The 13346-nt window shown below is 41.3% G+C and overlaps 1 gene segment (V, D, J or C); it reads left to right on the top strand.

Annotated features, from left to right (window-relative positions):
• Nucleotides 1-608: 608 nt before the first annotated feature.
• Nucleotides 609-12831, top strand: LOC127230558 (T cell receptor alpha variable 9-2-like). The segment is given in 3 exon segments: nucleotides 609-666; nucleotides 784-1176; nucleotides 12692-12831. Coding segments are annotated over 3 exon segments (591 nt in total).
• The last annotated feature ends 515 nt before the right edge of the window (nucleotides 12832-13346 follow it).

Here is a 13346-nt window from a genome sequence, read left to right as displayed (position 1 = left end):
AGTTCATTATTTAGACTTAGCTAGGAGAGGAAGTCCGTTTGTGTTAGGAGGAAATGTTTTAAAGGCAAAAGTGAACCTTTTTCAAAATTTCAGATCACTCCATAGAGTTCAAAAAGTTATGTGTTTCTTCATTTGTACTGGAATTCTGAAACTTATGAGTATTTTCTATACAGTGTGACTTCTCCCCCGAAAAAAATCATTTTAAAATGCTTTAAAATAGGCATTTGCTGACCTTACTTGGTGGCGCATGCCTTTAATCCCAGCACTCGATAGGCCGATCTCTGTGAGTTAAATGGCAGCCTGTTCTACAGAGCAAGTTCCAGGACAGGTTCCAAGTCAATAAAAAGACATCTTGTCTCAAAAAGCCAAAAAAAAATGGCATTCACTTAAAACAGAGGAAGTTCTAACTTTGAAAAAGCAATGATCTTTAACCAAATGCAAGAGTTCATTATTTCTTTGTCTTTTTTTAGCAAATATTGCCACATATAACTATTCACTCTCTGGCCACCAGGTGGCGAAAGGCCCTAACATTATGGTATTTCCTGTGTGAATTTAAGACTCATTGATTCTTTGTTTTCAACATGCTAATTATCTGGAACATTGTCTAGATGCCACTAAAGATGGACTCTTCTCCAGGCTTCGTGACAGTGATACTCTTCATACTTGGTAAGTAAAGTGATTTAAACTTTTCACTTTTTTATATCAAAAACTTTCTGAGCCCTAAATTCATCAAAGAGCTTTGTCTTTAAGGTGACATTTATATCTGTTTTGTTTTTCCTCCAGCAAGGACCAATGGAGACTCAGTGACACAGACAGAAGGCCAAGTGACACTCTCTGAAGGGTCGTCTCTGACGGTGAACTGCTCCTATGAAACCCAACAGTACCCAGCCCTACTCTGGTATGTGCAGTATCCTGGAGAAGGTCCACAGCTCCTCTTCAGAGTCTCAAAGGCCGATGAGACAGGAAGCAGCAGAGGTTTTGAAGCTACATATGACAAAGGATCCACTTCCTTCCACTTGAAGAAAGAATCAGTCCAGGAGTCAGACTCGGCTGTGTACTACTGTGCTCTGAGTGACACAGTGGCAGAAACCACAGGGGGAGCCGAACACAAAATCAGCACCAGGGGCCTGGCTGCTGAGCTCCTGCCTCTGGGATCACTTTTGGTTTCTCAGTGTTGTGTGTCTCTCTGTTTGTCTGGGTGGCTCCAAAATCATTCTTATAGGCCCAAAGGAAGAACAAGAAGTAGAATCTCCCATCCTTAATGCTTGATGGAGACTAAAGTTCAGGCTGTGATGCCCAATGTTGCACAGGATTTGTGCATGCCTGAACTGTCAACATGAGCTTTTTGTGGGGCTAAGTCCCAGCTCTCCATAGCAGCTGTTTTTTTTTTTTTTTCTTCAGCATTCTGAACTTCTCAGATGGGGTCCAAGTCTTTCTCAACAGGAAACACACTCCATAGAAAACTTCATAAACCAACTCTACCAACTTCAAGTCTCAGCTCAGGTGTCACTTCTGTGAGGAAACCACAGATTATTCTGGTCTTCCTATGTAAAGATGTATGATCCTTACTCTGTCCTAGACCTGTTACTCCATCATAGTCCTCCTGTTACTGTCTCATAGTCCTTGCTACACTATCATAGACCCCTTATATTCTAACATAGCGTACCACCTATTCATCATACCCCATCTCTATCTGCATTGTTACCCTCACTTGGAAATATCCTAACTCCTGTGTTCCATTAATATATTCCTCCCCCACCTCTACCACAGTCCTTCCCTTAAACTGCCACAGCTCCCAATTACCCTGCCACACCGCCTTGCTCTATCATCTTTCTCCCTTATTCTACTTATTCCATTACAGCACTATGGTCACCTTGCTAATGTTGAGACTAATACAACTCAACTATGCAGTTCGTTATTTGTGTCAGTGTGTTTCATGTCTGTTGCACCAACTAGAATAAAAATTCTATGATGTCAAGGTGTTGATTCAATTCATAGCAACTTTATTCTTAGCATACAGACTTGTGAATGGTCCACTATAATCAGTTCAGAAATATCCACTGGATGCCTGAGTTAGGAGGCAAACAAGCAAATGTCACTTGACTGTTCTGTCCTTTTTCTCTTCTCCTTAATCCTACCTGAACAACTTTGACTTACTGTGTGATCTCTTCTTGGTTGCATGTTACACTATCATGTTCTAGGAATTTCCATGCACATTTAGATCTAGCCTTCCTATGCTCAGGGACATGTGTCTAATAATTGCATCTACTCAGAATCCCAGCCTTCCTTCACATAACTCTCCTTAGCAACTGTAGCCAGAAGGGCTGAATCAAACCCTAATGCAAGTAACCCAATGGAGAAACCTGAAAAAGTAAAAGAAGTTATAATTAAAAGTGGTGAGAAAATCTAAAATAAATCTAAATTTGGAAATGGTGAGTACCATTTAAATTTTACTTCAAACCAAAGCAAGCTAGAAAGGTCCTAGATAATTAAAGTAATGGCTTTAGGAGACAATTTATAGGAGATTCTATTTTTTATATTTTATTTATTTTCTTTCTAAAATTAAATATATTTACATCATTCCTCCTTTCTTTTTTTCATCACTTGCCATGGATGTCCCTTTGCTTCCTTAAAATCATAGTCTTTTTATCTGTCATTATTACATCACCAAAGAAACACAGATTCAAACAGACAGAAGGAAACTCACAATCACACACACACACACACACACACACACACACACACACAGAGTCCTTCTACCACATACAATCAAGGTGTTCATGCATTGCAGGCAGGTTCAGTGTCTCAGAATCTAAAGAAGAAACCATAGAGTAGCAGAGATGAGCAAATGCCTTGCAGCCACAAAATGAGATTGTTGAATATGATCAGGTCCCTCCATCTGCTGCCGGGAGCTTTCAGCACACAGTCATCTGCTCATCAGGGACAAAGACTAGACACAAACACACAGGACCCAATGTGGTCCTCAAGCAAGCACCTGTCAAGGCCACTTTTAAAGCATGGTGAGAGCTCACACACTACTGTCCCTTTCACCAGACTGATTCAGGACAGAGACTCTGCTTTTTGTTTGGAGGAAGCAGAAAAGCCTATGTCCATATCCCATACCTACCCAGGGTCCAAGTTCTGCCTCCTGATGCTCTCAGGGAAATTGGTTTAGACACCATGACACCCTGAAATTTTAGCCTCCTGAATCCACAAGAGCTTTCTTGACACTATGAGATCAAAAGGGTCAGCAGAGAACTGGGATAATGCCTACCTATTGTTCAAATTCATTTTTGTATAACAGTCCAGGATTTCACTCAACTCAATTTGCTCATATTTTATACTCTGTTGCTTAATTGTTGGTTCCTCCAACTTGTCCACCTGCTGGTCTTGCTTAGTGAAGGAGGAGATTGAGATGGTGCCTCCGCAGTAGTCCCTGCAGGTAGATAAAGACAAGTGAAGTGGAATATTTGAATGTCATAGGGCAGGAGACTGTTCTGAGAACCAGGAGAAGGCATAAGAAAAGGAAGTGTTAGTGACCCAGTAAATGCCCCAGACAACATGGCAGCTACGCTCTCGCTGGTGTCCATGAGCTATGTCTCAAGACTGCAGAAAGCTTGTATAGACTTGTGCATCACATGCTGGTTTAGTCCCCTGTGTCTGGAAAGACATAAGCTACCCAAGCCATGTAGATTAGATGGACAGTGTCACCTCATATCTCAGGTTGTACAGGGCAGTTTTGTTGTCCCTAGAGCTTAGCAGTACCATGTTCTGATCACATTTGTCCATAACAAAACCATCTGAATGTCTGGGTGTTGGTGCTTGACCAGGGGAGTTTCCATCCCTTCTAATTAGCATCATATTCACAGGGAAAACTGAAGGAACCCACTCAGATGAGCTGCAGCAACACCCCACCCTGAAAGGGATTCCATATTAGTCACAACATTGCTCCTGCTGGTCTTCCTTTCCAGTCAGAATGAGGTTAAAATCTCCGAGAAAAGCAGATTTGACAATTCATTTCTCTATTACACTAGCCATCATTTACTCTTGATATGCTCTGGGGTAACCCAGGGAAGCAGGATAAGCCCATTGCCTCCCAGATGTTGATGGTCTAGCTCAAGTCCACCTCCTCCAGGAAGCTCCCTTACCAGGATTCATGTGCCTTCCCCAGAACCATTTATTTCTCTGTGTTTTACCCTGAGACCTAAGGTCAGCTTCCTTCTACCTCTCTCTGGTCTATGGACACTGACAGTATACCCCAGTCACTTGTTGTTCCCAGAGCACTGGTGACATCACAGGGAACACCAAAGGCTCTCCACAACAAAATAGAATTGTAGAGATGGGACTATTAGGGTCAGCAGCAGCCCTCACCTACCTACTAACTAGATCTTCTGCAATTCACTGGAAGCCATAATGCCCTTCCTGGGAATTTCCCCAGATACATAAGGAAAGACCTTCACCTCTTCATTACAAAGCCAGTGATCTCTGTCTGTTTTATTAAAATACATTCAATGCTTTATGTATGGATGTTGAAAACTCACTTTTAAAAATATCCCAGGAAAGGGCTCATGCCTTTCAAGAGCACCATACAGGAGAAATAAAGGTTACCAGGTAAAAATTTCAGGATGGTGGGGAGGAAAGTTCACTCCCCTGAAGATAACAAGCACTTTGCCTATGATCCACATGGCTGGTACAATATATTGATGTGGTAGGAATATTAGTTGTCCTGTGAGAACAAGGTAAGTCCCATGATGGATGAAAAGTGTCCCTAAACTTCAATAGGACAGAATTCCAGTCATCATAAGTTATCAAATGTGTGATCAACCTGTGACAGGTCACGTTAGAGACACTAATGATGCAGGCTCCTCGTGTGGGCCCTCAACACAGAGCTAACACTCCCATGAAGAGTGGTGGTCCATTCCTGCATTCAAGTATGAGGGAAAATGATTGGCTATTGAAAGGTCACACAGAGATATGCAAAGGCATTTTCAGAATATCAAATTTGTCATACTCATGTGGAGAATATGCAGTATGGCACTGCCATGGTGCTTTACCTATACCTACACAACAGACAAATTCCTTCATAACGAGTCACCTTTTGCAATGTACATGTACTTAGGAAAAGGGACAGAGCCAGCTTAAATTACAATATTCATTGGAGCATGAACAGTTCAAGCAAAGGAGCATCTTTTGCCCTAGATATGTCCCAGAGCTCCACTTCACACTTTTGGATTTCCTAGAAATCCTGAAATGAAAAGTTAGCATCATGCTCACTCTAGATAACAAAATTTTTTGGAGTCTGGTGTGGCTTCAAAAGTGTTCTTGGTGAACTCCAGAACAAATGAGTTATGTGGGTTAATCTATGTCCATTCTGATGATGTGTCACACTGACAACCATGTTAGCAATACCAAATTCTAGAAATCAAAGGACAGCACCTGTCCCACACACTACCTCATCTCAGTCAAACAGGAAATCCTGAATGATACTCAGGAAGTAACAGACAGTTGAGACTCTGCCCTAGCAGGTCCTGAAAGTCCAGATATGAGTCTTCCCCACTGTGGAGGTCAATTATTTATATAGTCAGGTAGGTATCTCAGAAGGTACCTGGTTCCTTATAAATCTATGCATCAAGTGACCCAGGTGACAGACTCCTATGGCTTATTCACAGCTGCAGAGGATGTACCTTGGCTTCAGTGCATTCAGCCATGTGCTTTAAGAAGCCTGGAGGTAATTGCTACTGTCAGCCATGGAGAGTTGAATCTCACTTTTTAAGCACTGAGTAAGAATCATTGTTCACATCCTTAATGTTCATACCCAAAACTGTTATATTAGTGAAGGATGTCTAGAGTAATAGCAGTCATAAATGAATCTCTCTATGGAAAGGCAATTTGTAAGAATGGCTTACAGTATGTACTCTAGCAAATCAACCAATGGCTGGCTATGAATTGAGAGTTTTAAGAATCCAGTAGTTCCTCCATCCACCTGACCATATGTCTCAGTTTTCTGCAGTATATGCTGAACCCTTAAAGAAGCAGGCTCTAATGCAGGTGAGGAAAAGATGTGCTAATCAGATTGTAAGAGCAGAGAAAGAGGACAACTTTCTTCCATGTCCTTATATATGCTTCCAGCAGAAAGATTGGACCAGATTACATCTGAATTAAAGATCTGAATGAAAGGTGTGACTTCCTATCTCAAAGATCTGTACTAAAGTAGTTCTTCCTTCTTCCAATTAAGCAGAAATGACCCACCAGTGTGCCTTCTATTTGGGGGCTTTAGTTAATCCCAGTTGTAGTGGTGTTGACAACCAAGGATATACATCACATTCTTAACCTATCTACTGATATTTTGAGTAAATGCCTTCACTAGATAACAAAAGAAAGGCATGTCAATAATCAACAGGTACATGCCTAGGGCCATAGCACCCTGAATGCACCTGATTTCTGAAGCTAAGCAGGGCTGGGCCTGGTTAGTACTTGGATGGGAAATGGGTATCTTAAAAGAAAAAGGAAAGAAGGCCAAAATAGCAAGGCACCCTAGAACTGTAAGCAAGAGTGGGTTCTCTCGGGCCATGTGAGTTTTGACTTGAACAACTCCATACCTTGTATTGATTACTCCATGCATCCTGTGGTGGGAAAACTCTCCTTCTTAAAACCGAGGAAATGGGGTGACTTCTTTGTGTTCCTCATTAAACAATAGCAAGAAGCCTCTTATTGCTTTTGAAGCAAAAAGGATTAGTATTTGAAATTTCTCTCAGGATAAGAGAAGCAGGATTTGAGGCAATACACTGAAAACAAGTCATACTCTGTAGATGTCAGCACTGACACTACTATGATGAGGGTGGGCACTGCAGTGTGTGTCTTCAAGAATGCTGGATTATACAATGTGCCTGCTGCTGATTCAGAAACTCATGACACTATGGCTCAGAAAATGGGACAAAGATATCCCCGAATATTCTAAATTGAACTCATCCATTTCTTTTAGAACATAAACTCTGGCATGCAGTTGACTGACTCAGGCTTGTATTTGGGACCTAGACTCTGTAGGAAAGGGTAGGACTTCTGATGGGAACTCCTCCACTAAAACACAGGAAGGATGGTCAAAGGTACTGACAGCCAACAGCCACTCCCCATGTCCACCCTGCAGTCTCCAGAAGGGGCTTTAAGAAGTCAAATTTTCCAACTTTTTCTTTTTCGGCTTGGCTTTATTGTCACTCATTATTTTAAACCTGGTATCATTTTCTGACACAAATCCATTCAAATCATTCTCCCAATAACTGAATTTTACTTTGGAATACTATTTTATTCATGAAGGTCAGTTTTCTAAGGAGTATGGGGAGGTTTATGTTTTCCTTTTTTAGGGCTTAATGTGATGGCTAATCTTTACTGTGTACTTGACACATTGTAGAAGAACTGACTCCATCTTTGGCATTTGCTTGATTGCCAAATAATGTTTGAAGGCTCAGTCCTGTGTAGGCAGTGCCATCCCTGGGCATGCGAGCCTGGGCCATAGAGGAAAGCTAGTTGAACAGAGCAGTAGGCATCAGTGTTCCTCTATGGTTTCTAGCACTTCTCTTGGAATCTTCCCTTGGATTCCCTTGATGATGGAATGTAACCTGTGAGGTTAACACACCATCCACTTTCTCAGATTGACTCTTGGGTTTTATCACAATAATAGAAAGCTGACCAGAACACTTGCCATATTCTCAAGACATGCTATGATGTTTCATTCTTCTCCTACTGGCCTGCAGCCTCTTTGATTATCATTTACAATGCTTCTGGACAAGGTAATATGTTACAATGTCTACTCTACCATCCTCCCTGCTTGGATAACTCTAATTATTTTTAACTTTTGTATCTGATAGTACATGTTTCTCCCTAATATCAATGTCTCCCTGTTTTTCCCTTTTTAAGTTTATCTCCATTTCTTATTGCTTTTGTAATTTAAAAATTATCTTTTGCCCATAATACTACTTTCTAGTCAGATTATTAAGTTCCACAAAAGGTTTATTTATTGTGATAATGTTTTCTAAGTCACCAATAATTGCATTACTATTATTTATCTAGCAAAACTGACCTTTTATATTATCTACTTATGTACAAAATTAAACCTTCCATTCATTTAAGTATTGAAAATCTATCAGAACATTGGCCTCAGAGATCTGTATGTTTTTAATATTGCTCTTGTGTATTTCATCGCTGTTCTTACCAATGGTATGCTTTTACAGTATCATAATCTAAAATGTTTTCTCATGTATTTACAAGCAGATTGTGAGTGGAATTGTTTCCCCTGATTTTCCTGTTAGCATGTATGCCATTTGTATACAGGTAGGCCACTGACTTTTGTGTGTTAATTTTCCACTTTTATTTATTTATTAGATTAAGAAATTTCTGATAACTTTTGGATTTTTTTGTTTATAATCATATCACTGTAATAAAGAAATTTTGACTTCTGCCTTTTAATGTGTATCCCCTTTACCTCTTTCATATGTCTTAGTTATCTAGCTAAGAGTTTAAGTACTATATAGAATAGGTATAGAAAGTGTGGACAACCTTGTCTTAGTCCTGATTTTGTGAAATTGTTTTGAGATTTCTCTATTTAGCATGATGTTGCTGTGAGGTTGTTGTACAATGACTTTATTATGTTTAAACAAGTCCTCTAGATTCCCCTGGATTTTCATCATAAATGGATTTGGAGTTTGTACAAAGGCCTTTTCTCATCTAAGAAGATGGTCATATGGTTTCTTCCTTTATTCACTTTATGTGTTGAAATACAATTGTTGATTTTTGTATCTTGAAGTATCCTCACAAGTCTGAGGGTAAGCCAACTTAAACATGATGGTGATTTTTTAAATTTCATTTATTTTCTTAACTCACATGCCAAACACAATTCCCCCTTTTATCCATCATTTTGCTCCCCAGCATGTCCCCAACTCATCCCCTACCCATCCTTCTGAGAGCATAAGGCCACTCATGGGGAGTCAACAAAAGCCTGGTACTTTTAAGTTGAGACAGGACCAAGTTCCTCCCCACAGCATCAAGGCTGAGCAAGGCATCCACAATATGGAATAGGCTCCATAAAACCAGCTCATGCACCAGATACAAATCTTGTTTCCACTGCCAGGATCCTCCCAAACACCAAGCTACATAATTATTGCCCACATACAGAGGTCCGAACTCAGTACCATGGAGGACCCACAACTTTCAGGCTAGTGTTTGTCAGTTTCCTGGAGCTTGGTTCAGATGTCTCTATAGATTTTACCATCATGGTTTTCCATGATGGATGATTTCTTTTTGGTGTGATCCTGAGTTGATTTTCAAGTGTTTTAGTTGAGAATTTGTCCACCAGGTGGCAGAGTGTCTCTATTGCTGCTATCTTAGTTATGGTTTGTTTGACTTCTGAAAGATAGGCTTTGGTCAGTAGGATTCTGTGCAGAAAATGAAGAACCTGCAGTGCTGTGGATACAGAGAAGGTGAGCTGACCCCAGAAGTCTCTTACCTGGCTGAAATCCACAGTCCCCAGGGAGAGCTATCATGACACTGACTGGACCTTTTTGTGACTTCAGCTGAACTGTGAGTGAGAGATTTTAGAAAGAAGGCATTTTTGCAATATTCATGATCAGACTGAGGAGCAGACTGGTTCATCCATATTGCCTGAAATCACTGATGGAATAAAAGCAAAGTCTGGGGAATGGTGACCTGATGGTCTTTCTGCTGCTGGCTTTTACACAGGTGTGATCAGAGGAGAACAGCTGGAGCATCAGATTTGTCTCCTGAGTTTTCAGGAAGGGGGAGGTACCTTTATCAACTGCTCCTACACAGGCACTCCCAAGTATTACCTCTCTTGGTATGAACAAGAGCCTGGGGCAGGTCTCAAGCTGCTTATAAATGTCCTTTCAAATGTGGATAGAGAAGATACAGAACTCATTGTCCTACTGAATAAAAAGGACAAACATCTCTCCCTGATCCTAACAGCTGCCCATCCTGGGGACCCAGCCACACACTTCTGTGCAGCAAGTGCACAGTGCCCAGGCACCTGCTGCATACATACTATTCCACTGTTGAGAACTTGGATTTCCTGTATTTAGTTACATAGGTGGATAGTATAAAACATCTTAAAATTCTGATTCTGAAACATACAATTCCTAGGGCACCTTGAGTAATCTAATAATGAGAATAACTGATTATATGTCAAGACCAAGTTGACTGTCAGGTGCCATTTAGATGACCCCACTCCAAAGACATCTCTGTGTCACTGGTAGAGAACATTCATGATGGAAAGGCTCTTACCTGTTAATATTAGTTCTTAATTTATTTATTAGAAGATTACTATTGCTCAGTGTGTGAAAACTATTTAATACAAACAACAATTTGCCTTAATGTGTCACTGAAATCAGATAGTGATGGAGCTCCACTACCCTGGCAGCTCGCTGTAGAGTGTTGAGTGAAGCATGAGAAGCATCCCTGTATCTGTGAGGTGTTGCTGGGAGCCAGGACTGTGAGTAGTGCAGGGTCATTTGCATAACAATAAGAGAAAACAAATGCTGCTGCATCTCCTCCAGAAGGCCCTGGGATCCTCCTGCCTCTACCTCCTAAGGGAAGAGATCAAAGGCATGCACCATCTTGTTCCATGCAAGTCCCTGTTCTTAACTTCTAAGCTATCTTTCCAAGCTCTGAGGGGACACTAGCCCACTCACACATGTGGCTCTGTTCAGACTTGCCATTTTCTCCTATTCCCTCTGCTTTGCTAAAAACCTTTAGTTTACTTTCCTAAAGCTAGCCTCCAATGTCTATTCCTATATTTGCCCACTTCCCCTTCCTGACCCTGACTACCGAAGTCCATCAGTGAAAAGCTATCTTGGGCTCACCCGATTGACATGCCAGTTAAAATTCAACACCTCTTCCTAACACAGGTGTTTGCTCTTTACTTTATAATCCACCATTTGCCTATGTGCCATGTCTTTCTCCTCTCTATTCAGAGGTAGTCCTCCCTTTGTTCCTCTTGGACAATTACCCCTTCCCTTTCTCCCTCATCCCCTATTTGTTTTACAACATCATCCTAGCCCCTTCTAAATAGAATTCCTGTCTTTCTCTTCTTAAAAATTATATCTGCTAGGTCACTTACTGTTTTTTTTCTGCCAGAGTTAGGAATCAGCCATTTTAACTTTTCTTCCCTGCTGAATAAAGTATCTCTGTTAAAAGGGTGTTTGGATATAGTTTATCCCTAATCCAGTGTTATGAGGGAGACCCTGCTGTACAGGCATCCCCCCCTTTCAACCTATAAAATTAAATATTTAAAAACATTTAAACTACCAGAAATATCAAAGATACTAGCACATTCTGGCACCTTCTTTACTGCAGAAAAGCTCCAAAGCACTTGAGAGAATCATAGACTCTCTGAGGGGAGACTTTGCAAAGGCTGAGTCTGCAGAGCCTGCAGTATATCTGGAAGAACTGATAAAAAGTCTGGTCTCATGAGAAGATTGTTTTAAAAATTGGACTAGTGGAATTTGAAGGAAAGATGACAGAGAGTATCAGAGCAGCAAGAGTGACAGAGAATGGCAAACTGTAAATATGGTGGTGAAAGGTATGGGAGAGTGTGGTCACTGCAGATAAAGGCCATGTCATTACTGAATAAGGCCCACCCATGTCCTGCAGACCTGACCACAGCACAGAGCTTCTGTTTACCGTGCTGTGTGAACGGGATCTTGGGCCACATGGCTACATGTAGGCTGCAAGCATAACAGCTGCATCCTGTGAACCTCAGGGTGTTTAGCACTAAAGACAAGGACTTGTAGCCATCTGCAGCTCTCAAGGATTCTACTCCGAATGCCCTGCCCAGCTGAAAGAGCAACATGAGACTGAACAATGTCGTGATATGAGACTTGGTAATGGTCTAGTGCTTACGATGACATAGAAATGAGAAAACTTGAGTCAGACCAGTGTCTTGTTGCTATGAGAATATGCATGCTAAGCTGTTTGTACCACCACTGCCTGTCGTCTATGGCTAACTAGTGTGGCTGACATTGCATTCTCGTCTTCAGGCAAGTTTATTTGTGAAATCATAAACAAAATATCACCACACAAATATTGATGGGGATGTGGAAAGAAAGGGAAACAAGTGCGTGGTGGAAAGAGGTTGTACCAGATATTTGTCAGTGAAAAAGTTGTTGGAGAATGATGCAAGTCATTGCCCCATAGGGTAAAGCACGATTCTGTGCAAAGGCATGACTTTAAGTAGGTTCTGTTCCCAGAAAACTATGCCCTACTGAACTATCTCCATAGCTATGAGCAATGAAAGGAAGGCCGAGAAGGAGGTCTGTTCATTTTCTGTTTTGGGACACTCTGAGAGACCTCTATGGTCTGTGCTGACCCCAGAGGCCCTGTCAGTGTCAGTGATCCATTCAACTTCCCCAAGCCATATTGATGCCCATGGTCCATGTGGATGTCTGTGGTCTGTAATACTGCTGGATACCATGTTGATATCAGTGATCCATGATGCTGCTGCAGGCCATGTAGGTGCCTGTAGTCCTGGGACCGTGGTGATTTCTGTGGTCCTTGCATCACTGGAGGCCACATAGGTATCTGTTGTGTGCTGCCACCTGAGACCATTTTGATGTTTTATGACAGACAGATGGATGTCTGCACCCTGGCCTGACACCTGAGACCATGTTAATGTCTGTATTCCACGCAGCTGCAGAGAGCCATGTGAATGTCCAGCTAGAGGTCATGTTGATGTACATGGCCTGTTCTGCTACCAAGGCCATGATGGTATGCACTGACCACTCTACAGCCAAGGCCTGTGTTAACGGCTTTCATCTGTGCTCTCACTAGATGCCATGTAGATGTCTATGGTCGTGATTACTGTTGACTGTAATGGGCAAAGAAGCTTCTTTTGCAGTAATATTGATCACTATAGCATCACAGTTGAGAATGAGAATCACAGGTCATCTCTGTCCTTCCGACGGCCAATCCCCAAAAGAAATGTCTAGACAGGCAGACATTGAAGAAAACTCTTTAAAAATGTGATAGAGATGTTAAATTGTAGTTCTTCACATTTATGGTTTCTGCTGGGATGGGGAGGGTGAGGAAGGACTCAGTTTTTCTTTAGAGGCTGGCTGATTCGAGTTCAACCATGCTCCAGTGAACACATGGATAACACTAATTAAACTTGCTGTATTTTTTTTTCTATTTTGTGACACATTTTACACAGCTCTCTTTTATTTGTGTGGCAGTCATCATCTTTTATTTGATATGAAAGTACTTGAAGGTTTTTGGTGCCTTTTGCACAGATAAACTGGTTCTTGATGTCATTTAAGTTTCTTTAGAATAAGAAAAACCCCATAGGA

The sequence above is a fragment of the Phodopus roborovskii genome, unplaced genomic scaffold (assembly GCF_943737965.1).
Source record: "Phodopus roborovskii unplaced genomic scaffold, PHOROB, whole genome shotgun sequence".
Taxonomy (NCBI): Eukaryota; Metazoa; Chordata; class Mammalia; order Rodentia; family Cricetidae; genus Phodopus; species Phodopus roborovskii.
This window is presented reverse-complemented; position numbering and strand designations above follow the sequence as displayed.